This window comes from Elaeis guineensis, chromosome 2, assembly GCF_000442705.2.
Source record: "Elaeis guineensis isolate ETL-2024a chromosome 2, EG11, whole genome shotgun sequence".
NCBI classification, from domain to species: Eukaryota; Viridiplantae; Streptophyta; class Magnoliopsida; order Arecales; family Arecaceae; genus Elaeis; species Elaeis guineensis.
The window spans coordinates 96,534,359-96,558,334 of record NC_025994.2 but is presented as its reverse complement, the minus strand read 5'-3'; the positions used below and the strand labels follow the sequence as shown (position 1 = coordinate 96,558,334).

General features: G+C 39.8%; 2 protein-coding genes and 1 pseudogene across 2 annotated transcripts; all 3 read left to right on the top strand.

Moving 5' to 3' along the window:
* Window positions 1-1,814: 1,814 nt before the first annotated feature.
* LOC105052712 (WAT1-related protein At5g64700-like) lies at window positions 1,815-11,101 on the top strand (annotated as a pseudogene).
* Window positions 11,102-17,572: 6,471 nt separating this feature from the next.
* On the top strand, window positions 17,573-21,317 carry LOC105051800 (WAT1-related protein At5g64700). The gene is made up of 7 exons (XM_010932408.4): window positions 17,573-17,760; window positions 17,842-17,904; window positions 18,858-18,974; window positions 19,742-19,982; window positions 20,112-20,270; window positions 20,734-20,885; window positions 21,009-21,317. Exons 1-7 carry the CDS (start codon window positions 17,588-17,590, stop codon window positions 21,163-21,165), a joined length of 1,062 nt encoding a protein of 353 aa, XP_010930710.1. The 5' UTR covers window positions 17,573-17,587; the 3' UTR covers window positions 21,166-21,317.
* A 1,191-nt stretch (window positions 21,318-22,508) lies between these two features.
* Window positions 22,509-23,651, top strand: LOC105052703 (uncharacterized). The gene is made up of 2 exons (XM_010933623.2): window positions 22,509-23,074; window positions 23,468-23,651. Exons 1-2 carry the CDS (start codon window positions 22,509-22,511, stop codon window positions 23,649-23,651), a joined length of 750 nt encoding a protein of 249 aa, XP_010931925.2.
* The last annotated feature ends 325 nt before the right edge of the window (window positions 23,652-23,976 follow it).

Here is a 23,976-nt window from a genome sequence, read left to right as displayed (position 1 = left end):
TAAACCACTGCTCATTTCATCATCAAAATAAATCGGTGCTTATTTCATGAAAAATATTTGGTTAACATGAGACTCTATTGGAAGTCATATGCTCCAATCGGCTAAGAGGATAATAAAGGTAGAATATCTAAAAATTTTTTATTTATTAAAAAATAAAAAAAAAAAGAAAACAGAGAAAAGAATAATAGCATCCTCCAGTCAAAGAATTAACGCAAAAGGGACTCTTCGCTCTAATCTTTCTGAAAAAGAATTGCTCAGCGGCTAGATTTCTTTCCCCCCTCTCTCTCTCTGTCTCTCTCTCTCTCACGCGCAGTACATACATTCGTTAATCTGTTTTATTTAATCAAAATATTTTTCAATGAATGTTTGACATGTTAGAGTGCTGATAGTGAGTAGGAATCCAATCACTTAAGCTTCCTTCCACCCTTTGACACTTCTGCTGGGCCATGAAATAAGCAATCTCATCTGTGAGAAAGCTAGCAGAAAGACTCAATCCCACTTACAAGTGGGAGGGGAGAAAAAACAACAATATCCTCTGCAGGGCAAAAGTGCGCCTTTTGAAGTGTCACATCGTCCTGCATGGCCATTACGTAGCGTAGCTAGCGGTACCATAGTGTACGGTAAAAAACGGGTAGCTAGCGGTACCATAATATAGGGTAAAAAAACGTGTTTACGAAAGAATGAAAGTCAATATATATATATATATATATATATTATTATGATTTTGAAGAGGACACTGATAATTTGACATCTATTGTGAATCAAAAAAATTTATATATATATATTTTTTTACGTGAGATATTTTTTAAGAGATAAAATTATGAAGCCCATAAATTAGAGTGGATAATACCTTACATGATGGATCGAATCTTTGTTCGTAACAATGATGTGTCAGATAGGAATTGAAGTCTGTCTCGACTGATTGTGAGGCTTCTCGGAATGTATACATTAGAGTTTTCTTTGTTTGAGGGACACGAATAATTCTACATCGGTTGTGAGTAGAGGAACTCGTGCTCATAAGGAGAAAATTTTTTTTTTTACATGAGGTGCTTTTAAGAGACAAAATAGTGAGATCCATGGATCAAAACGGACAATACTTCATGTAACGAACTGAACTTTTGTCCGCAATATATATATACATACACACACACACACACACACATATATATATATATATATATATATATATATATATATATATATATATATATATATATATATATAGATTATTTCATATTTATCTTTCAAAAATCATACACATCAAATTGTCTGAATATTTCTATCATTATATTTTTGGTTGACGGCATCAGTAAGTAACTATTTTAAGTACAAATTACTTGATTACCTTTTTGCATCAATATCCTTCAAAATTTTATATAAAAGCATAACTCTTCTCGATACAAACTGAATCTTCTTTGAAACTATTCATGTAAAAGAGTAATAATGATGCTTAACCAAAAAGCTAACAATAGGATCCATACAGAGAAAAAGATAATTATGTAATAATAGATTTTGGAGTGTAAATATTTAATAAACTATTTTTGCAAGGATATGTCTACATGAAAAATCTAAATACAATCTATAAGACAAAGCTTAGCCCACCACCAGCTGCCCCCGCTTTTTCCTCAACCCGTTTTTGTTTAGGAGCTAAATTTCTATTTGCCCCCCTATATATCCATCCTACTATACATCCATCCTTCCCGTCCAGATCCTAAAGAAGCTCTAACTTAACTCTAGTCATGGAGAATATGAAAGTTTATGTGGCCACATAAAGGTGACTGCCAGTCTTCTCGATCTCCTGTTGTCTCGCTGGAATGTGGAAGCTGTGGGTGATATCATCTCCGGTTTTGGTGTTCCCCTACATGCAAGCCGAGCTAGCACTCGTTGGGAAGATCTTTCAAGTTTCGACGTCCATTTTTTATGCGAAGATGTTGATACCCTGCCGGAAGTAATCGACGTCACTGTGGGTCTCCTCACCTTTGAAGTTAAGCTTCAAATTAACTTCTTCTGTCCCTTCATTTATTTGTTTTATAGGTAGCTGATTGGCACTCTCTTTGCGGCACCAATTGCTTTGGTATTTGAAAGGTACTGATTGGTCCACTCTTTTGGATTCGACCCTCCATTATTTTCATGCCATCACTGGCATCTTCTGTTATTTAGGAAAAGAGCTCCGCCGTTATCATTTAAGGTCTGCTTCGAGATTTTCCTGCTTGCCTTGGCGGGGTAAGTTTTTTTGAACCAAATTTTATTTTTAAATGACAAAAACTTTTTTTTTTTTGATACTGACACATTTACAACTATACCAAAATTTTTCATTAAATATAATTATAAATATGGATGTTAAGCAGATACCAGAATTGGCATGTATATTTATTCTAAATGAATATGCGTATGAGTTGGATACTAAGCATATTCATATTTATTTTAAATAAATAAAGATATAAATCAAATATTATTTGGATATATATTAGGTTTTTAAGTAAAATTTAATAATAAAAATAAATATAAACAATCTAATCATAAAGAATGCAAATGAAATCCACCGTTAAGGTCCCACATGATAAACAGTAATTAGGCAATGGTCTAAGAAGTAGTTATTAAATTTGAATGGAGACCGATTTTCTTAAGCACTAAATATTGGGATAGTGAATTGTTGTTCTTGTGACTTGAATGTCTTTTTGCCTATTACTTATAAACTTGGCTGTGGCTCATGTCAAATTGATGAATATGGCAGTTCTAGAGATACATTTAACTTTTGTTGCAGACCGTTACTAGGGAAAGCTTTATGCACTACATATTAGGACTGTAAAATTTGTGGTTCATGTAGCTTGAAGGTCCCTATTGCTAATTATATTTAGATTTAGGATATAACTCATATCAAATTGATGACTATGTCATTTCTAAAGTTACATTTAACTTTTGTTGTAGGCTATTATTGACAAAACAACTTAGGCTAGCAGCCAAATTGGAGAGCGTTTGTTCTCTCGAGGCTAGTGCTATCTAATTTCTTGCTGGATGAGTAAATTCAGCATGTAGAAAAAGGTGGTAGATGGATCATCATCTAATATTGCTAGTGAAGCTTAGCTACATTTTCTTTCTTTGAATCTTGAGAATCAGAGGCATTTCTCTATGTATTTGATAATTATTGGGATATACCGACCGACCCTGATGCCGACTCACCAACGCCCACCACCGACGGGTCACGACGCCGATCCGTCCTCGACACCGACTCACCGATGGGTCCCGATGCCGACCCATCCACGAGGACGGACCGACCGATTTCGCCCGACCGACGATGGGCAATACCAACAGTAACTGCCGATCGTGCCAGGCCAGGACGGATCGGCCTAACGGGCCAACGCCGCCTCCGATCGCCCGAAAGCCGACCCCGACGGACGACCGACGGACGACCCCGATGGACGACTCCGACCGACGGCTGCCGACAATATCCGACCGAAGGTGTGTCGGCCGAACCCACCCATGCTATTCCCGACCGACCGAGCGGTCGGACCCATATTACCGACTCACTGTCGGGGGTGGCAGCCGACGTCCGACTTAAGCAAGACACCAGACCAGCCGACGGTGCCTCCGGATCATCACCCGATGTCTCGACAGTCGAATACCGACGTATGATCGGCCAGCCCTCCCAAATACCGTACGACCGCTATGGGCTGTTGTCCTGTCAAGGACGTGCCGTGTGATTGCTCTGGAACATTGTCCTGCCAAGGACATGGGTTGATTCTGACAACCCGCGGTGATTTGACAGCCCACGATGACTCTGACAACCCGCGGTGATTTGACAGCCCACGACGACTCTGACAGCCTCCGACGATTTGACAACTCCTCCCATTGTCTGCGCCATTAATGATGGCGCCATGCCGCGCTCTACTATAAAACGGAGAAGGCAACAGTGCTGGAAGAGGTCCCTTCGAAAAAACTCTTGGGCTTGCTCCCTCTCTCTCTATCCCCCTCTCGTTGAGCTCCTTGTTCTCTTTTCACTATTGCCTAGTCTCCTCTCTGACTTGACCGTCGGAGGGTCCCCGCCGGAGCCACCTTCAGTCAGTGTGGACTTTCTTTTGCAGGCGCTCGTTCCCAGCGACCAGGCGACGAGGGGATTGGCCGCAACAGATTGGCGCACTAGGAAGGGGGCCCAGCGTAGTGCTTCATCGACAGCACCAGGGATTGCAACCCCCACAGAACTAGAAACATCTCCCCAGATGACAAAGACAAGAGCTCAACGGTCGAGGGTCACCGGATCGGCGAGGCGTTCTTCCCGCCGGGAAGAGGCCTCTCCTCCACCCTCCATGGTGGAACTTAGTTCCCCCCATCCCGCGGTGACCACGGAGGCGCAGATTGCAGCGATCATGCGGCAGATGACCGTGTTGACAGACGCGGTCAAGAGCCTTCAACAACAACCAATCCGGCTGCCGCACTCGCCGGTGGAGCAACCGACGGCACACCCGATGCCCTCCAGGAGCTTCCGACCGGTGCCTGACCTAGGGCACGGGCCGGAAGAAAAAGCGGAAGAAAGGTCGGGCCCCTGCTGAACCCAGCAGGCCCCCCACCGATAGACAGGTCTCGTCCCGACAACGGAGTCTGAGACCGACGCATCACAGGTATGACTCCTACACCCCTCTCCCCGCTCCTCGTGCGCAGATCCTGATAGAGATCAAAGGAGCGGAGTATCTACGACGGCCTCGGCCTCTGAAGGCAAAAGGCCTCGACCAACATGGCTTGATCGCTGATCGCCGAATCAACGGCTCGATCACCGATCGCTGAACCGACGGCCTCGGCCTTTGAAGGCAAAAGGCCCCGACCAACATGGCCCGATCGTCGATCGTCGAATCAACGACTCGATCACCGATCGCCGACCAACATGGCTTGATCGCTGATCGTCGAATCAACGGCTCGATCATCGATCGCCGAACTGACGGCCTCGGCCTTTGAAGGCAAAAGGCCCCGACCAACATGGCCCGATCGTCGATCGCCGAATCAACGACTCGATCATCGATCGCTGACTAACACGGCTCGATCGCCGATCGCCGAATTAACAGCTCGATCACCGATCGCCGACTAACATGGCTTGATCGCTAATCGTCGAATCAACGGCTCGATCACCGATCGTCGAACCGACGGCCTCGGCCTTTGAAGGCAAAAAGCCCCGACCAACATGGCCCGATCGTCGATCGTCGAATCAACGGCTCGATCACCGATCGCCGACTAACACGGCTCGATCATCGATCGTCGAATTAACGGCTCGATCGCCGATCGCCAAATTAACGGCTCGATCATCGATCGCCGACTAACACGGCTCGATCGCTGATCGTCGAATTAATGGCTCGATCACCGATCGTCGAACCGACGGCCTCGGCCTCTGAAGGCAAAAGGCCCCAACCAACATGGCTCGATCACCGATCGCTGAATCTACGACTTTATCGCCGAACTGATCGACGATCACCAAACCAACGGCTCGATCGCCGATCGCTGAATCTACGACTTTGTCGTCGAACTGATCGTCGATCGCTGATCGTCGAACTAACGGCTCGATCGCCGATCGCTGAATCTACGACTTCATCGTCGAACTGATCGTCGATCGCCAAACCAATGGCTCAATCTACATTTCGATCACCGACGACACATCGAATTCTATGGCGAAGATCGAAGGGATGGAATATCTACGATGGCCCCTGCCTCTGAAGGCAAAGGGCTTCGACCAATGCGGCTGGCTAACTTGCCCACTTAGCTTCGACTAAGAAAGGGCAAAATGCCAAGACAACCGTGACATACCCGCCCGACCAAGGTCTGGGCAACGGGTATTCGACTTGCGACATACCGACCCGGTCACGACCGGTCAAAGGATATTCGGCTTGCCACCGTCTATCATACGACTCGACATGCTACGTCGATGGATATTCGACTTGCGACATACCGACCCGGTCACGATCGGTCGAAGGATATTCGACTTGCCACCGTCTATCATACGACTCGATATGCTACGTCGATGGATATTCGGCTTGCCACCGTTTATCATACGTCCCGACGTGCACGCCCAACCAAAGGTCGGACAATGGATATTCGACTTGCCATCGTTATCCTATCCGAATACGTCGGACGCTACTCGACTATCAGACTCTGCGGAATGATCGTGTCGACGAGCAACGTTCGGAGGTTGGCCGACCTCCGACCCGACGTGCATGCTCGACCTACTGTCGAGACGACCGACATCGGATCGTTCGTTGATACGATCTCCAGAGTCAGGGCAAGACGTGACAGAAAACTACTCCTTTCGTCCGAAGCCGTCGCCCACATTTTCACACGAGCCAACACGACATCGGACTCAGGAGTGGGGGGGGCAACTGTTGGGATATACCGACCGACCCTAATGCCGACTCACCAACGCCCACCACCGACGGGTCACGACGCCGACCCATCCTCAACGCTGACTCATCGACGGGTCCCGATGCCGATCCATCCACGAGGATGGACCGACCGACTTCGCCCGACCGACGATGGACAACACCAACAGTAACTGCCGATCGTGCCAGGCCAGGACGGATCGGCCTAACGGGCCAACGCCGCCTCCGATCGCCCGAAAGCCGACCCCGACGGACGACCGACGGACGACCCCGATGGACGACTCCGACCGACGGCTGCCGACAATATCCGACCGAAGGTGTGTCGGCCGAACCGACCAATGCTGTTTCCGACCGACCGAGCGGTTGGACCCATATTACCGACTCACTGTCGGGGGTGGCAGCCGACGTCCGACTTAAGCAAGACACCAGACCAGCCGACGGTGCCTCCGGGTCATCACCCGACGTCTCGACAGCCGAATACCGACGTATGATCGGCCAGCCCTCCCAAATGCCGTACGACCGCTATGGGCTGCTGTCCTGTCAAGGACGTACTGTGTGATCACCCTGGAACATTGTCCTGCCAAGGACATGGGTTGATTCTGACAACCCACGGCGATTTGACAGCCTACGGTGACTTTGACAACCCGCGGCGATTTGACAGTCCACGATGACTCTGACAGCCTCCGGCGATTTGACAACTCCTTCCATTGTCTGCGCCATTAATGATGGCGCTATGCCGCGCTCTACTATAAAATGGAGAAGGCAACAGTGCTGGAAGAGGTCCCTTCGAAAAAAACTCTTGGGCTTGCTCCCTTTCTCTCTATCCCCCTCTCGTTGAGCTCCTTGTTCTCTTTTCACTGTTGCCTAGTCTCCTCTCTGATTTGACCATCGGAGGGTCTCCGTCGGAGCAACCTCCGGTCAGTGTGGACTTTTTTTTACAGGCGCTCGTTCTCGACGATCAGACGACGAGGGGATTGGCCGCAACAACAATGATAATCCTTGCAAATAGTTTCAACAAAAACATGCAAAAGAAAAGAAAAAGGAAAAAAAGTAAAGTAAAGTAAAGAAAAGACTCTTGCAGATGGTGCACTCATTGCCATTCTAATAAAAGAAGGAAAAAAAAGTACTATATGTTCCTCCTTGTGATCATATTGATGATATGTACATTACAAGATTAAATAATCAATAATTTTTTATTAATCTCATTTTCTATTTATATTTTTATAAAAATTTCACTCAGCATATCTACCTTAGCCAATAATTTCATATGCCTATGAGTTCATCCTCCATGGTTTGGGTGTAATATACTATTTCTCTACACTAAACAAGTCTAATGTTTAAGAACTTGCATATTTACCCAATATGTAAGATTTGTAATGCTTTTCTAACCACCTTTTTTAGATCTGTCTAGGCTTCTTATATTCTTAAATACATTTTATGTTGATCTTAATTGTACAACAAGAGAAGATATTCGTTGCAACGGTGATGTCACGTCAAAATTATCACAATCCAAACAAAAGCCAGAAATTGATAGCTAGTATGGGGCATAATTCACAAAAATAAGTGAAATACACAGCACTCGATGAAATACAGGTACTCTCATTGGGTTGTGATAAGTTGGACGTGGTATGACCATTGCAATGAATATTTTCTCATACAACAACCACATCAGCAGCTGCAATGATAAATTCCGTTCCTATTTTCTATTTAGATATGGCTTGATCACATTGTTTAAAAGCCCTACCTTTTTGATTCTTTTCTTCTTTATTGGTTGAATTGGTGTCTAGAACTATACAAGAATATAGGCATCCAATTAACGGTGTCACTAAACAAGAAATCCCTCAACTCAGTAGGAAAATTAGACAAGTCCAATGAAGTAGAATAAGTATGTTGGACAGCATGGGAGGAAGCAAAATTCTACCAGTGCTAAGGACTTGGCAAGTGTGTTGTTCATATAGTGTTTGCAACATGAAATGCATGGTTGGAGACAACTAGAAGCGGATGGATATGGCTACGACCCAAAGATATTTGGGCTTTGTATGTTTCTCACGCATGTTTGCTTCTTTCTGCTGGGCCATGAGCTGAAGCATAGTTTATTGTTGCAAACTGAGCAAGTACGTCATGCACTTGGGTTCAGATCGTATCTTTCACGCCAAATGATCCATATTGTTTTATGATATCAATTATTAGATTGTGCAACAGCTACTTCGAGAATAATGCAAGTGGATAAAAGAAAAGTTCGAACTACTTTGAGATCTATGAAAGATTCAATTTACTGGTTGACATCACGAAAGATGATCAATCATTCTTTCGTGTGAAAGATACAGCCCAATCTCATCTTGGATCCTATATATGTATAGCAATGCAAGCTAATGGAATTAATTTAAAATTTAATAACCCGACTGTGAATATTAAATTTGTTGTGCTTACTCATGTATGCTTATCATTCAAGCTCAGTTGTAAACCATAAACACAAATCTTTTTTTTTTTAATTTGTGAATGATCATAACTAATCTTCTCTATACTCTAAATTTGGCACCTTTTTTTAATAAAGACAACTCACTCTTAAAAAAATAAAAATCAGTGTGGTTAAATTTGCGACTTTATAATTGGGCTATCTTGCTTGCCCTACTGTCTATTTCTCAATGAATTGGACAGAGTCCATCGGTTGGACCATCCCACCAAGTGGGAGAGGTACTGGGTTTCAAAGTTGGAGCCTTTCTTCTCCAAAGCATCCCCGTCGAGGCATTTTCACATTTTGACTCTCCCTTCCCTTTTTCTCTATTTTTTTGATTTGTTGAGGGAAAGGAAGAGAGGCATATCCACATAATAATTACTTATATCCTAATTTCTTTTTGGAGAAGTTCCACTAAAAGATTTGATCGTAGAATCTTTGGTTTATAGGCACTATATCAAAATGAGACAACCTCCAAGTCACTCAAACATCAAAAATGTGCTTTTTAAGATATATATATATATATATATATATATATATATATTCGATATAAAAAAAGGAGACCATTGTGCATTAGCACAGTAGTCACCAAACTTTATTCTGCTTTCTAATATATATTCTTTTGGGTGCTATCTTTTCGGTATAATTTAAATGTGCCTGGCAGCCCATAGTATGCCTTTTTTTCCTTTAGATTTTAATCATGCATTATCATTGTTGAATAGAAACCATTATGATAAAAGAGCTTCGAGCATTGCCAAAGTTTCTGGACTGGTCATCCGCCTGGCAGGCATCCTGACGATGGCCTTCTACAAGGGACCCCAGTTGAAATCCTTCAACCATCATCACTTAGTCATGGAGCGAGTCAAACCGATCGATATCACTCCAAGAGGGCCTTGGGGACCCTCCTTATGACCATTTCTACGACAGCATTGTCTCTATGGATGGTCCTGCAGGTATGCCTCTAAGCTCTAAGCACCAGATTTCCCAATTATCCTAGTCCTCCGCTCCAACATTTGTCATATAAATTATATTAAGGTAGCATATTTTGCAAATAGGACTAATAACCGGCCTAAAAGATTTGGTTCTATCTTCTGTTCTCAAGAGAGAATGATTTAATTTCCAATAGGGATATGCGTTGTTGGAGTACCCTGCCAAGCTTCTATTCACCACTCTTCAAGCTCTACGTAGCAGCATTCAGTCATTCTTCATAGCTCTAGCATTTGGGAGGGACGTTTCTCGGTGGAAGTTGGGCTTCGACATGAATCTCCTCTCAGTGACTTACGGCGTGAGTATCTCTTTTCTTTTCTTTTCTCTTAAAGAAATTTTTCCTGTGCAATCTTTGTTCCACCAAAGCCCATCTTTTCTTAAGAAATCATAGCATAGAGATGCCAATCCTTCATCACAGAGCCCACGTAAAGCTTTCGAATAATAAAATTAGTGAGAATAAATAAATCTAGTGAAAAGAAGAATATCTACAAGGATAATTGAATTATGCAAACTAGCTGTAATTCAGCTATTGCACCCCTACATTAGAAATAATGCCTTTCTATGTGAACACTTGATTTGAGGTCAAATGTGGAGTTGAGCAAGAAGACTCAAAAATTTCTGCAGCATAGCTTGTTTATAATGAATGTATTATATCAATTTGCTGCTCATCCTTTAGTGATAAAAGAAAATCTGAACTACTTGTTTCATGACAAAAAATAATAATGGACCCGGAAAGCATGCATTCTTATATCCCTTATCTTATTTGCTGCTACAATTTGATCAAGCGTTGCATGACAGGGTATCATGGCCACTGGAGTCACATATTACTGGCGGTCATGGACCATTGAGATTTGAGAAGAAGGGCCCCGTTTTCTCGGCTATGACCACACCAATAACTCTAATTATGCAAATAATATGCAACTCTTTTCTTCTTGGAGATAATTAATTTGGGAAGGTGTCCTTCAGCGCTTCATCAAATATGCTTTTCATATTATACTATCATGCTTGAAAGGGAACTTTACCATTTTAATATGCCGTTGCAGCATTCTAAGTGGAGTTCTCATGGTTGGAGGCCTTTACGGTGTTCTTTGGGGATAGAACCTAGAAGAAAACGATAGCAAAATGCAAACAAGGGAGAATGCAAAAGCTTGCTTGGAGGAGAAAGAAACAGCAATTCCAGCACAAAGAATACAAGTGCAAACAAATTTACCATCCAAGTCAATGTGAACTCGTAACTGGACATTTCAGTACCAGGAATTATAGAGATACGATTTCAAACTAGAGTTTGAATTGGGTTCAGCAATTCTAAATCGTGTCGCTGTCGATGCCAAAGGTCTGTTTCACTTTTCCGTGAGTGGATATGCAAACTCAGTTCGGTCAATGGGTTCATGCATTTGGTTGACATGAAAAAGTAAATTGGGTCCCACAATGGACCGATTTCTGGAGAATTGACCCGAAATTGTTTCCGGCTCAATCCACTCACACCAAACCACACGGCTCTATGTTTTAAGACGAATATGGATTCTAATTTAAGCCTAAAAAATTCCATTGACGCGTGTGTGTGTGTAATTTTTGGTCGTATATGAAATGACAAACTATGCGGAGTGCAGAAAAAGCCACGCAACTAAAACCAATTTAAGGGAATAGAAAGTAAAAAAACCGACTCCTCTGCGGCGAACTCGAGGTACCATAGCATGCAGTGGATTGTGCTGGTACGTACGATGGATGACTAGCAAACAACGTGCATCGTGTGTGTGCATGGCTTGTGCTGGTGTATCTATTATATGCTAGATATACATCCTCTGATGGATGGCTAATCCAATATATCGCACGATACAGTGCACCCTAGAGGATCACACTCAAAATAAAGATGCTGAATCATACAGAATTTGATATTTTAGCGGGCAGGGAAATGGGCTCATCATCACGACAACATTAATATAGATCTTTAATTTTCCAGGTCCTCAGCTATACAGCACCTTAAATACAAGACGACATGAAAGGAGGCTGAACAAATATCCCATCAATCTGCCAAACATCAGGAGTAAAGTTTCAATCTTGATTGCATGGCTCAGAGTCCGCTTAAGAACCCGGAATACCTGAGTCTTCTTTCACCGCTAGAATTAAAAAAAAAAAAAAAAGAAGACCACATACCCAATTCAAACCAAATATTTCATTCATACAGATGACTTCATATTGCTGTGAGAGAGCCTGAACGTTCCGAGCACGTCGAGCTCCATCCTTCCCAATCCGACGGAGACTCGAATATCTTGGAGACTTCGCTGCGAGTCGCCGGTGGCGGCCACTTTGGACGACTGGACCTAAAACAGATGGGGATTGCTACGGCACGTTTTTTATCCCTTTTTTTTTTTTTTTTTTTTTTTTTTTTGGGAACCTTCTCTCCCCCACTCTCCGTCCCACACCCCCACCCCTACCCCTCGCGGAAGGTGGAAGAATCAGACGACGGCTGGCCAAGATCGCCAGCTTTGAGGTGGATTCGACTTGAACAGGTTTGTCGGTCACGAAGTAAATGGCCGGCCGACATTGTGACAACAGGCTATCGCTTTTTTTTTTTTTAACAGAAAGAATAAAACTATATTGCGTAAATCAGTACAACAAGCAGGTTACAGAAGGAAAAAAAAAAAAAAACGCCCCAAAAAACTGTCAAACTGCATAACTAAATATACAGCTAAAAAGAAACCCAGAAACATAATATTACAACAACAAAAGGATGGTAAGGCCAACATTCCCAGAACTTAAGCTTGGAAACTTTTCAGACAAGTAAAAGCTGCAGCTGAGATTTCAACGCCCTGTAAGACATGGTAGAGACCAAAAAATAAGAGATGAACATAGCAGGAAACTCCATGCTCTATATACGAGGCAGCAGCATAAAAATAACCAGCTGATCTCAGAGAATAAAAATAAAAGGTCGGTGGGCCTTTTTGGATCGGCCGACAAAAGGTGGGTAGATCCACGAGGAAAACAAAAAGAGAGGCGGCAATTTATAATCCAGCTCGTTAATTTGATTCACCGACAATTCATTTTAAACAAGTTCGGATATAGTATAAATAAATTTAGATCATAAATGAATCATATAGATTGAATTTACATTTAGACCTTTAATCCTTTTAATATGCTTCAACCCATCTAATAATTAAATCAGATCCGATCCACTTAATCTATTCAAGACTTATTAAACTTATTTAAAACCTTCTTAACATGTTTCTATCATGTTTTATCCAATGTGCCTAATCTATTTGACATATTTAACCTATTTAGATCCATTTAATAAGTTAAAAATTTATTTAATCTATTTAATAAATTGGTTATATGGGTAGAATCAAATTATCTATTCAATAAATTGGTCATATTTAGATATCAATTTTTGGCATATTTAATAAACAGGTGGCGTTAATGAATATTTGATCCGATCCGTATTGATTCAATCCTTATCTGACTCAATCTAATCAGATCACTGCCCCTAAATGAAGGGCTGTTTACTCATATTAGATTAATCAATTTTTACCTCCTAAAAGTGCAAAAATTACATCATCACTATCATCAAAGTTTTATAAATAACATCAGTCATCCTCGTTGGATTTTGTCTAAGTTATAACGCTTGCCGCACATGCTTGGACTTTGCAAGGATATAATCCGTTGGCACAAGAGAAAACAAGATCACTCATTTAATGATGAACGGTAAGCAAATATTAAATTGAAATATCTGTAAAAATTTTTAGAAGCAACCCAGCAAAACCCAAAACTGTTTTTTTTTTGGTAGAAAAAGGGGCAGATCTTCATTGTCAATAAGTAGGTAGTTATTATAGAGGATTACAAAATCAGGAGCCTGCTAAGAATAAAAAAGAGGTTGTACAGACCAAAACGTTAAAGAATAAATACATAAGAGTACCAGTAACTGTTAGCGTCCTATAAGATAGATCAAAATAGCAGTGATTGTTAAGGATTAGTAATAATAAGAATTGATAAGTGAAAGAAAAGTGTGAATAGATAAGAGGCCAAAAATTGCTTGCAGGAGCAAGAGTCCACCAATCAAGATAAAAGAATCTGGAAGTAGTGGCAATATTGTAAAATGAGCAGTGGCCTAGAGTCCAAAACACAGCAACCAAAAGATGATATTGATAATTTGGATTCCATTCTGCTAGACAACGCAGAGATAATTGATAATACCAGAGGATATTAATATGTTCCATGCCAGCTAATACGAAATAACTCAGATGTAAGGGGCTAAGAAATCATGATGTTCCTAGAAAATCATCCATAAGCAATTTGTAATACTTAATTTTATGTAATATGGTATAATTTCATAGAGTGCAGAGGCGTCTGCTGTATTTTTGAGTATTAACGTAATATGGCATGGTTTCATGGAGTACATGGGCTTTTGTTGCATTGTTGCATTGCCAAAACAAGCACGTACACTCTTCAAATCAAATATGCCTTTATGGATAGTGACTTTGAGAACTGTGATTTCGTGGGCAAATGGTGGAAGGTCTCCTTGAGAACTTGCTCCCATCAACAGACACTGCCAGAAAGGGTAGACCATTATCCAAGCGTACTTTACAGAACGACAATAACTAGCTAGCGCACCCCCCTGGTACATGATATAGTAAATCTCTACGTTGGAATTTCTATGCCTCGTGCGCATGTTTGGCAGGACTCTCAGTGCGCCCGAGTCTTTATATTTTAATTTTTCATGCTTGCATTTAAAAAAATTAATATATAATTTTTAAAATATAAAATTTATTAATATATAATCAATGATCAAATAATATATATCTAATAAATTAATTATTTAATAAATCAATACATAATTTGAGAAGGGAAAGAAGAAAAGCTTGAAGATGAATAGGAGGAGGATGGGTTGATAAAAAAATTATAAGAACAAAAGGTATTGGCATATATATGAACAGCCTCAACTTTTACATGGGTACCATTTTTTTTTTTTTTTTTTTTCGTTTAAGTTACGAGAAGGACATTCTCGGTTGGTAAAAGAATTTCCATCCCAATATAGTTTCCACAGGATTTATACAGCAGGAGAGATATGGTAAAAAAAATAATAATAATAATAAAAAAAAAAGCTCCATGCAATTTTTTCTAATGCACCAATCAGGAGATTTTTGGCCATGAACTTCGTCTTTCCCTTGCTCCAACATGGAATGAGAATGTTTGTGCAGTTTATCGGGTGCATTCATGTTGTGTTGGTCAAACCATGACGTGTCACACCAGTGACATTACCGTCATTGCGGACACGCGCAAATCCGCACGAAGATAAAACGTGCAGCGCTGCTGTTCCATGACTCACGGCCGTGAAGTTACAAGGAAATTATGTACTTTGTTTCTTTGTGCCTTATTCTACCTGTCGCCAAAGCGCTCGGGTTGTACCGTTCGCGCGAGAGGGTGACCCCTTTTTTGTCGCGCACCAACAACTTGATTGTGCTTTGCACATAGATTTCAAAGCATCCTAATTTTTCTTCCAGCTGCCGGCAAAACTCTCAAAGCGAACGTAGCCCAATCCAACGACATATATGACATCCAGGGAAATCATTTTTTTGCATTAAAGATGCTCCCCAAACCCATCTCCATTTATGCTACCAGCTTGACGTTGGACGTTAACGTCAGCCATGCGACCTTCTTTTGATTTTTTTTTTTTTTCTTTTGTTTTCCTTTAAGGCTGCATATGATACAAGCATAAAGAAAATGAGAATATAAAATACTATGCGGGATATTTATGCTAAAATCTATTTGGTTATTAAATTTTTTGAAATAAGTTGAAAATTAATAATTTCATTGTAATGATTGCTGCTGATTTTTGATTTGGATCAATTTGCTACAGTGAAATGACGATCAGCAAGGAGATGGTTACTGGACCTACAAAATAAGTTTCTGATCAGATTGCCTCCGATAGAAATCCTTCGATACTCAAATCAAGAATTGACTAAATAGATAGGAAGAAATGCAATTAGAGAAGAAAAATTGCATATCTAAGAATCCTCGATTTATCTCTATTTAAAAATCGAGATGAAAATCATAAAAAAAAAAAATTCGAGGCCTGGACATGTCATCCCGAGATTTCCAACATAATTACCTGAGATTAGATGGTTGTGATTGCTTTATCTGGCATGTGCTAACTGCTCTTAGTGGTTGCGTGACTTGAACGAAGCATGCAGGAGTTTCCTATTAAACTTTTCAAATATGACGATCAAAATAGGAGTTGGAGGGAGCGTGAATCGATGGCTTGCTACACGAATTATTGGAGATAGAGATCGGCAGCAGATATATGGATCGGGAGTCGATGTGGAGATCGGCATCTGGAGCCTAGATCAATATCCGATACATGAAGATTGTTTGATGATGAGGCTCGATAGCCAATATGTAGATCGGCGACTAATGTATGGGTGGTCGATTGATCTTTAGATCGATCGGGATCAGAGTTTGTCAGTGTCTTCGATTCAATCATCAGGAACGTTCCACCCATAATAGTAATGTTAATATTATTATGTCAATAAGATGTTATATTATAATAAATATTATTATAATATTATTATATTATATTAATAATATTATAATATTAGTTTTATAGCAATACAATAAATACTAGGTGCTTATTTAGTACAATATTATAATAATATTGTTATAGCATAATCATGTATATTATTAATAATTATTATAGAATACCATGTTATATAAGATATTATAATAAATATAATGTAGTTATAATGTAATAGTAATTATAATAGTGTAATATTTTATTGTAGCATTGGAGTAATTATGATATTTTTGTTAGTAGTAGTATACATATTATATTGATTGTCATCCTATAAAATTAATTTCGGATGTACAATCTAAAAGAGCGCATAAAGGATAAGCCTGTTTTGAGATGGATATATATAGAAAATGGCGTAGCCGACACTAGAAAAATGGATATACGATAGTCAGACTAAGCATAGCATATTCTAATTAAATCAGTGCTCATTTTGTCATCGGGAAAAAAAAAATTATCTACGCTCATTTTATAAATAATGTTTGGTCAGCATAACGTACGCTCTAGTGTGCCTAAAATCTTTGTCCCTTAAACGATAAAACATTAGAGAAGAACAAGAGAACAAAAAAAGAAAAAAAAAAATAGCATCCCCAATCAAAGAATTAACATAAAAGATACTTTTCGCTCTAATCTTTCTGAAAACAATTAATTGCTCAGCGCTGGATTTCTTCCCTTTCTCTCACGCACAGAGCTCACAGTCTTTAATCTGTTTTATTCAATCAAAATGTATTTAATGGTCTGCTCGTATGTAAGAGTGGTGCTGGTGAGTAGGAATCCACTTACTTTAACTTCCTTTCCATCCCTTTGCACTTCCGGTCAGACATCAAGTCAGTCAGCAATGTTATCCATGAAAGTGGTGTGGCAAAGGCCATCTCACTTTCAACAGAGGGAAAGCAGGTCAAGGTCTCCTGCGGTGCAAAAGCCTAACTTTTGCACGGCAGGATGCTTTTCCGTTCTAACGACCATCGCATCATTTGAACGTCCACAAAAGGCGGCCTAAGACGGTTGGTATGGCGACCATCTATCCAGAGCAGCACATCGTTTACGGTGCCAAAAAACGTGCGGCAAACGATTCGAACTCAAATTTGACTCACCCACCACTGGCTGTCCCCCACTTTCTCTTGCATCCGTTTCCGTTTAGGAGCTAAATTCCTATTTGCCCTCCCATCCGGCCCTCTATATATATCCACCGATTCCATCCTTCCCTTCAGCTCTAACCCAACAGTAGTCATGGAGAATGCGAAGGTCTATGCGGTCGCTTTTCTCATTAGGTTTATATATGTGGTCATGCAGATTTTCACCAAGGCTGCCTTGAATGGAGGCATGAACACATACGTTTATGTGTTCTATAGACAGCTGATTGGCACTGTCTTCTTGGCACCAATTGCTTTTGTGCTTGAGAGGTACTAGTTGCTCTATTTTTGCGGGATTTTGAACTTTCATTAATTATTTTCATGTCGTCGTTAACATATTCTGTTATTTAGGAAGAGAGCTCCACCGCTGTCATTTAAGGTCTGCTTCAAGATTTTCCTGCTTGCATTTGTGGGGTAAGTTGTTTTTGAATCAAATTCCATGTTTAAGAAAAAAAAAAGCTATTTTCTTTTAAATACCGATGCTTTTTTTTTTTTTGTTTTAAAAGATAATGGAGACTAAAGGGCTGAAAGCGACATTAGTCTCCAGCAACTTTATTCCATTGAAAAAGATATATACAACCAAAGTTTAAAACAGAATTTACAACGAGAGGGGAGGCGGAGGAAGGCCTAAAAAGAAGTTTCAGCTAGATATATTTGCGTGCTTAGTTGCATGAGCTTGTCACTCGAGTGGGGAGCGACAGGGTGGTTGGCATAGGGTGCACGACATTGATACATTAATAATTATGACTATATTTTTTAAATAAATATAAATATAAATATGGATATTAAATTGATATCAAAATTGGGTATTAAATATATTTATATTTATTTTAAATTGAAAAGTACTTATTTTCTCTCAAGGCTAGTGCTATCCAATTATCTACAAGATGAGTAAATTCCACATATGGAAAAGGAGGTGGATGGATTGTCATCTTGCATTGCTTATGAAGCTTAGCAACATTCCTTTTTCTAAATCTTGGGAATCGGAGATATTTCTCCAAATGTTTGACATTGGTAATCCTTGTAGACAGTCTCAACAACAACACGTGAAAAAAAAAAAAAAAAGAGAATAGTAAAGTAAAAACTGTTTCAGGCAGTACACCCATTGTTATTTTAGACAAAGAAGGAAGTACTATATGCTCTTCTTTATAATCATACTGATGATATGTATATACATCGCAACATTATATGACAATTAGTTCTTTTTATTAATCTCATTTTCTTATATTTCCATTAAAATTTCACTCAGCATATCTACCATAGTCCATAATTACTTATTCCTATGAGTTTACCCTTCATACTTTGAGTATAATATTTTATAGGATTTTTAATGCTTTTCTGACCACTTTTTTTTTTGGGATGTTTAGGTTTGTTATATTCTTAGACACATATGCTGTTGGTCTTGATTATACAACAACCACATCAGCAGCTGCAATGATAAATTCCATTCCCGTGGTTACCTTCGTTTTGGCTGTTCTATTGAGGTATGGCTCGATCACATTTTTTAAAAGTCCTATCTTTTCTTTTCTTTTCTTTTGTGTTGAATTGGTATGTAGAACTATACAAGAATGTAGACATCCAATGGTGTCGGTAGGAACATCAGACAAATCCCATGAAACGGAATCAGTATGTTGGTCATAACTTATCTTCTCTGTACCATAAATTCAGCACTCTTTTTTTTTTTTTTCAAAAAAAAAAGACAACTCATCTTAAAAAAATAAAAAAATCAGTGTGATTAAGCTCACCAATTTATAATTGGGCTACCTTGCCTGTCCTACTGTCTATTTCTCACTGAATTGCACAGAGTCCACTGGCTAGACGAATCCCACCAAGTGAGAGAGACTGGGTTCCAAACTTGGAGCCTTTCTTCTCCAAAGCATTTTGATCCAGGAATTTTCAAATTATAACCCTTCCCTCCCTTTTTCTTTATTTTTTAATTTATTGAGGGAAAGGGAGGGAGGCATATCCATATAATAATTGCTTTTATCCTAATTTTTGGAGATGTTCCATCAGAAGATTTGGATCTGGAACCTTTGGTTGTTAGGCACTATATAAAAATGAGACAACTCCAATTTAAATGTGCTTTCTAATATAATTTTTTTGGGGACAATCTTTTCAGTATAATTTACATGTGCCCAGCAGCCCATATAGTATGCCCTTTTTTCCAAAAAAAAGCGCTTGCTGATCTTTCTTGAAAGAAATATATGTTATTATTAGATCTTAATCAGGCGTTATCATTGTTTCCTGACAGGATAGAAAGCATTAAGGTAAAAAGGCTTCATGGCGTTGCCAAAGTTCTTGGACTGATACTCTGCCTAGCTGGTATCCTGACAATGGCCTTCTACAAGGGACCCCAGTTGAAATCCTTCAACCATCATCACCTCCTTGGTCATGGAACGAGTCAAAGCGATCAAGGTCACTCCAAGTGGGCCCTGGGGATCCTCCTTATGACCATTTCTACTATAGCATTGTCTCTGTGGATAGTCCTGCAGGTATGCTTCTAAGCTCTAGGCACCAGATTTCCCAGTTATCCAAATCAAAGGTCCTGCATTTTATCATGCCATACTATAATTTGGTTCTATCTTCTGATCTCAAGACAAAATGATTTTAATTTCCACTAGGGATATGTGTTGAAGGAGTACCCTGTCAAGCTTTCATTCACCACTCTTCAGTGTCTATTTAGCACCATTCAGTCATTCTTCATAGCTCTAGCATTTGAGAGGGACTTTTCTAAGTGGAAGTTGGGCTTCGACATGAATCTCCTCTCAGTGGCTTATGGGGTAAGTATTTTTCTTTTCATTTCTTTCAAGATATTTTTTCGTGCGCCATCTTTGTTCCATCAGAGCCCATCTTTTCTCACGAAATCATAGCGTAGAATTGCCAAACCTTCCTCACTGAGCCCTCCTAAAGCTTTCAAATAATAAAATTAGTAAGAATAAATAAATATAGTGAAAAGAAGAATATCTAAATGGAGAATTGATAGAGCCAGCTTGCACCCCTTCATTAGAAATATTGCCTTTATATGCGAACACTTGATTGGAGGTCAAATGGAGAGTTGAGTAAGAAGACTTAAATTTTCTGCAACATAGCTTGTTTATAATGTATTATATCAATTTGCTGTTCATGCTTTAGTGAGGAAAAAAAAAAATCTGAACTACCTTTTTGGTGACAAAAATAATAATTGACCACCTAAGCATGCGTTGATATATCCCTTATCTTATTTGATCGAGTGTTGCATGACAGGGTATCATGGCCACTGGAGTCACATTCTATTTGCAGTCATGGACCATTGAGAAGAGGGGCCCAGTTTTCTTGGCTATGACCACACCATTAACTCTGGTTATCCAAATCATATGCTCCTATTTTCTTCTTGGAGAAGTAGTTAATTTGGGAAGGTGTGCTTCAGCGCTTCATCAATTCTGCTTTACATATTATGCTATTATGCTTGAAAACGATTTTTTTTTTCTTGATTATCATAGCTTGAAAGGGAAGTTTACAATTGTAATTTGTCATTGCAGCATTGTAAGTGGAGTTATCATGATTGGAGGTCTTTATGGTGTTCTCTGGGGAAAGAAAAGAGAAGAGAAGGATAGCAAAATACAAATAAGGGAGAATGAACAAGTTTGCTTGGAGGAGAAAGAAACAGCAACACCAGCACCAAGAATAGAAGTCTAAACAAATTTACTAAATATATACCCGCGTCAAGATGATTTTTTTTGTTTTTTGATTGAAAGAGAGGAAGCAAAAAGCTTCACCCTAGATTTATTGCTGGACATTTCACTACTAGAAATTATGTACTGTTGATTGATGTAACTACCAAAAGTCAAAAAAAAAAAAAAAAAAAAAATAGTTATACTACAAAGATCTTGATGGTTGTGAATTCCAATTTCCATGAGAAAACTCGTTAAGTAATTAGTTTCTCAGCAGTTTTTGACTAACCCATTTAAGCCACGGGCTGGCTTAGGGTTGAGCATATTCGAGAATTTTTCCAACCAAGATATCGACAAATTTTGTCCTGACAGTCACGTGCCGAAGGTAGGTGGAGCAGATCGGCGGCGAAGACCATGGGCTACTTGGTATTCACTCGTACCGGACTATTCAATCGTTACCCCTTACAATCGGAACAATTACATCACCGCCATCACCCCGAAAGGCGCAAAAGTTGCACGCGTCATCGTCCTTTTTCTTTCCAAATGACAGTACTTTCCTCTCATCTGGATTTTGCGATGATGTAAGCAGTTGGCACAAGCAAAATCAGGATCGTTTATTTTATGATGAACAGTAGCAAAAAATTAAGCAGAAATCTCTAAAAAAATTTTAGGAAGTACCGCAGCAAAACCCAAAATGGTTTATTTGGACAGCATCTGTGGACTTTATTTATACACGGACGCAAACGTCAATTCCTTCTCCCAGACAAAGCCTTAAAACATCCTTTCTTATATTTGTTGACGCATTTTAAACATCCTTTATTAAATTGCAACCCTTCTCGTAAGCATCCTGTTAGTCTGAATGCCCTTCCCGTCAGTCAACCTTCCATCCCCTTTCATTGGTTTTATTAGGCCAGTCGTGATGATGCCATGATCAACGCTGGGTCACCACATGTGAATTATCAAGCCATTGTCAAAAGCTGTCGTAGGAGGCAATTATGATAATATTTTGCTAGTCATTTTCAAATGACAATATCGTTGGAAGATTGCTTTCTTATCCCATTCTTAAAAGATAACCATAATTGAAACAAATTAGATTACGGCAAATACCTTCCTATCACACCCATGAATGTCTTCTTATATTATTATTATTCGATTCTATATCGTTTATGATTTTCCATAGTTGTTGTAACTTTCCATTATATCATTGGGATCTGGTTCTTTGATAACTTTATATAAACACAACATTAAAAAGAATATGACGAGAGATTACAGGTGAAGCAACTCCTCCCACAGTTTTTTTTTTTTTTTTTTCCCTTCATTATTCCCGTGAAAGTTTGCTTTGCAGTGATTTAACAAGCCAACGAGATCATGATGAAATGTAATCGAAGGTGCTTCAAGAAGTGTGGCCTTGTGACGTCCATCGTCATTGTACTCCTCATTGTGACTCTTGTGATCTTATACTTCACCATGTTCAAACCAAAGGATCCAGAAGTCGAGACGACGCTGGTAAATATCCGAAACATAGAATTTGGACTCTTCCCCACTCCGACACTGAACCTATCGCTAGCTTTAGATATCTTCATCAATAACCGGAACTATGCAGCCTTCAAGAACGATAACACGACGACTAATATCTACTACCGAGGGGTTTTGGTTGGGCTGTCACCAATCGAGGCAGGCACCGTCCGTCCCCGTGGGACGAAGAATATAAGCTGCGTGGCAAAGATTCAGGTCGAGAAGATCATCTCCAATCCCTATTTCTTGCCAGATATTGCTTCTGGACCATTAAATTTGACGTCCTCGACCAACATGGACGGGAAAGCGATGGTTCTCAAGATCTTTAAGTTGCGTGCGTCAATTCATGTTGCATGTAACATAAGCGTTTTCGTTTTCTCGGGAAACAGCAGCTCTATCTGCGAATCAAAAATTAGAATGTGATTATTTTGTTTTCTTCATTTTTATTGGAATGACAATCTAATATTTAGTACAGCTCTTCTTCACGAAGATCCTTGCGTTCTTTTCACGCCAAATTTCCCAACAAAGCACCTCTATTAATTGAAATATCAAACTTTTTTTGCCACTCTCTTAATCGAAATATCAAACTTCTTCCTCATCCAATCTCTACGTCCAAATTCCATGCAAGCTTGAGGGCCATGGCCATCCCCTAATGTTCCAATGGATTTTGAGCGCCGCCCAAAAGAAGCAAACAAAAGGGCATTTAATTAGAAGGTGCGGGATAGATTCTGAATTTGCTCCACAAAAAACACATCCCGTACAAACTTGCCAACCTTCTTTTGCCAAAACATTTTTCGCTTTTTCTTGAATAGCAACCTTCCAAAGAACTTTATTGCACGGACAAATCTGCCAACCATTATTGATGAAACCATAAAAGGAATTGACCAAGTGAGCTTCCATGAAGGGACATCAGCAATTCCGAAGGGCCTAACATTGGCCAAACAACTTTGGAGAATTCCAATTGTCTTGTCTGGAGCAAAGTCAAAGGTCCTCTAATGGTGTACCATCTCCAAGCCAAAGGATCTTCAAGTTGAGGTGAAGCCAGCTGATATCCAGAACTTAGATTTGGGATCCTCCTTAAGATCTTCAGGATACATGGGTCAATTCATGTATCATGTGATATAAGCATTTTTCTTCAGACCAGAACTGGCAAATCTAATTGCAGATCAAACATTAAAATTTGATATTCTTTTTTCCTTTTTCTTTTTGAAACTACAACAAAAATGAAGTCATGTTTCGATAAAAAAGATCAGCAGTAACTTGCTTGAATTTATTTGATCCTTTTGATGTGAACTTAGTATTAGTGTTGATCAGTTGAAAT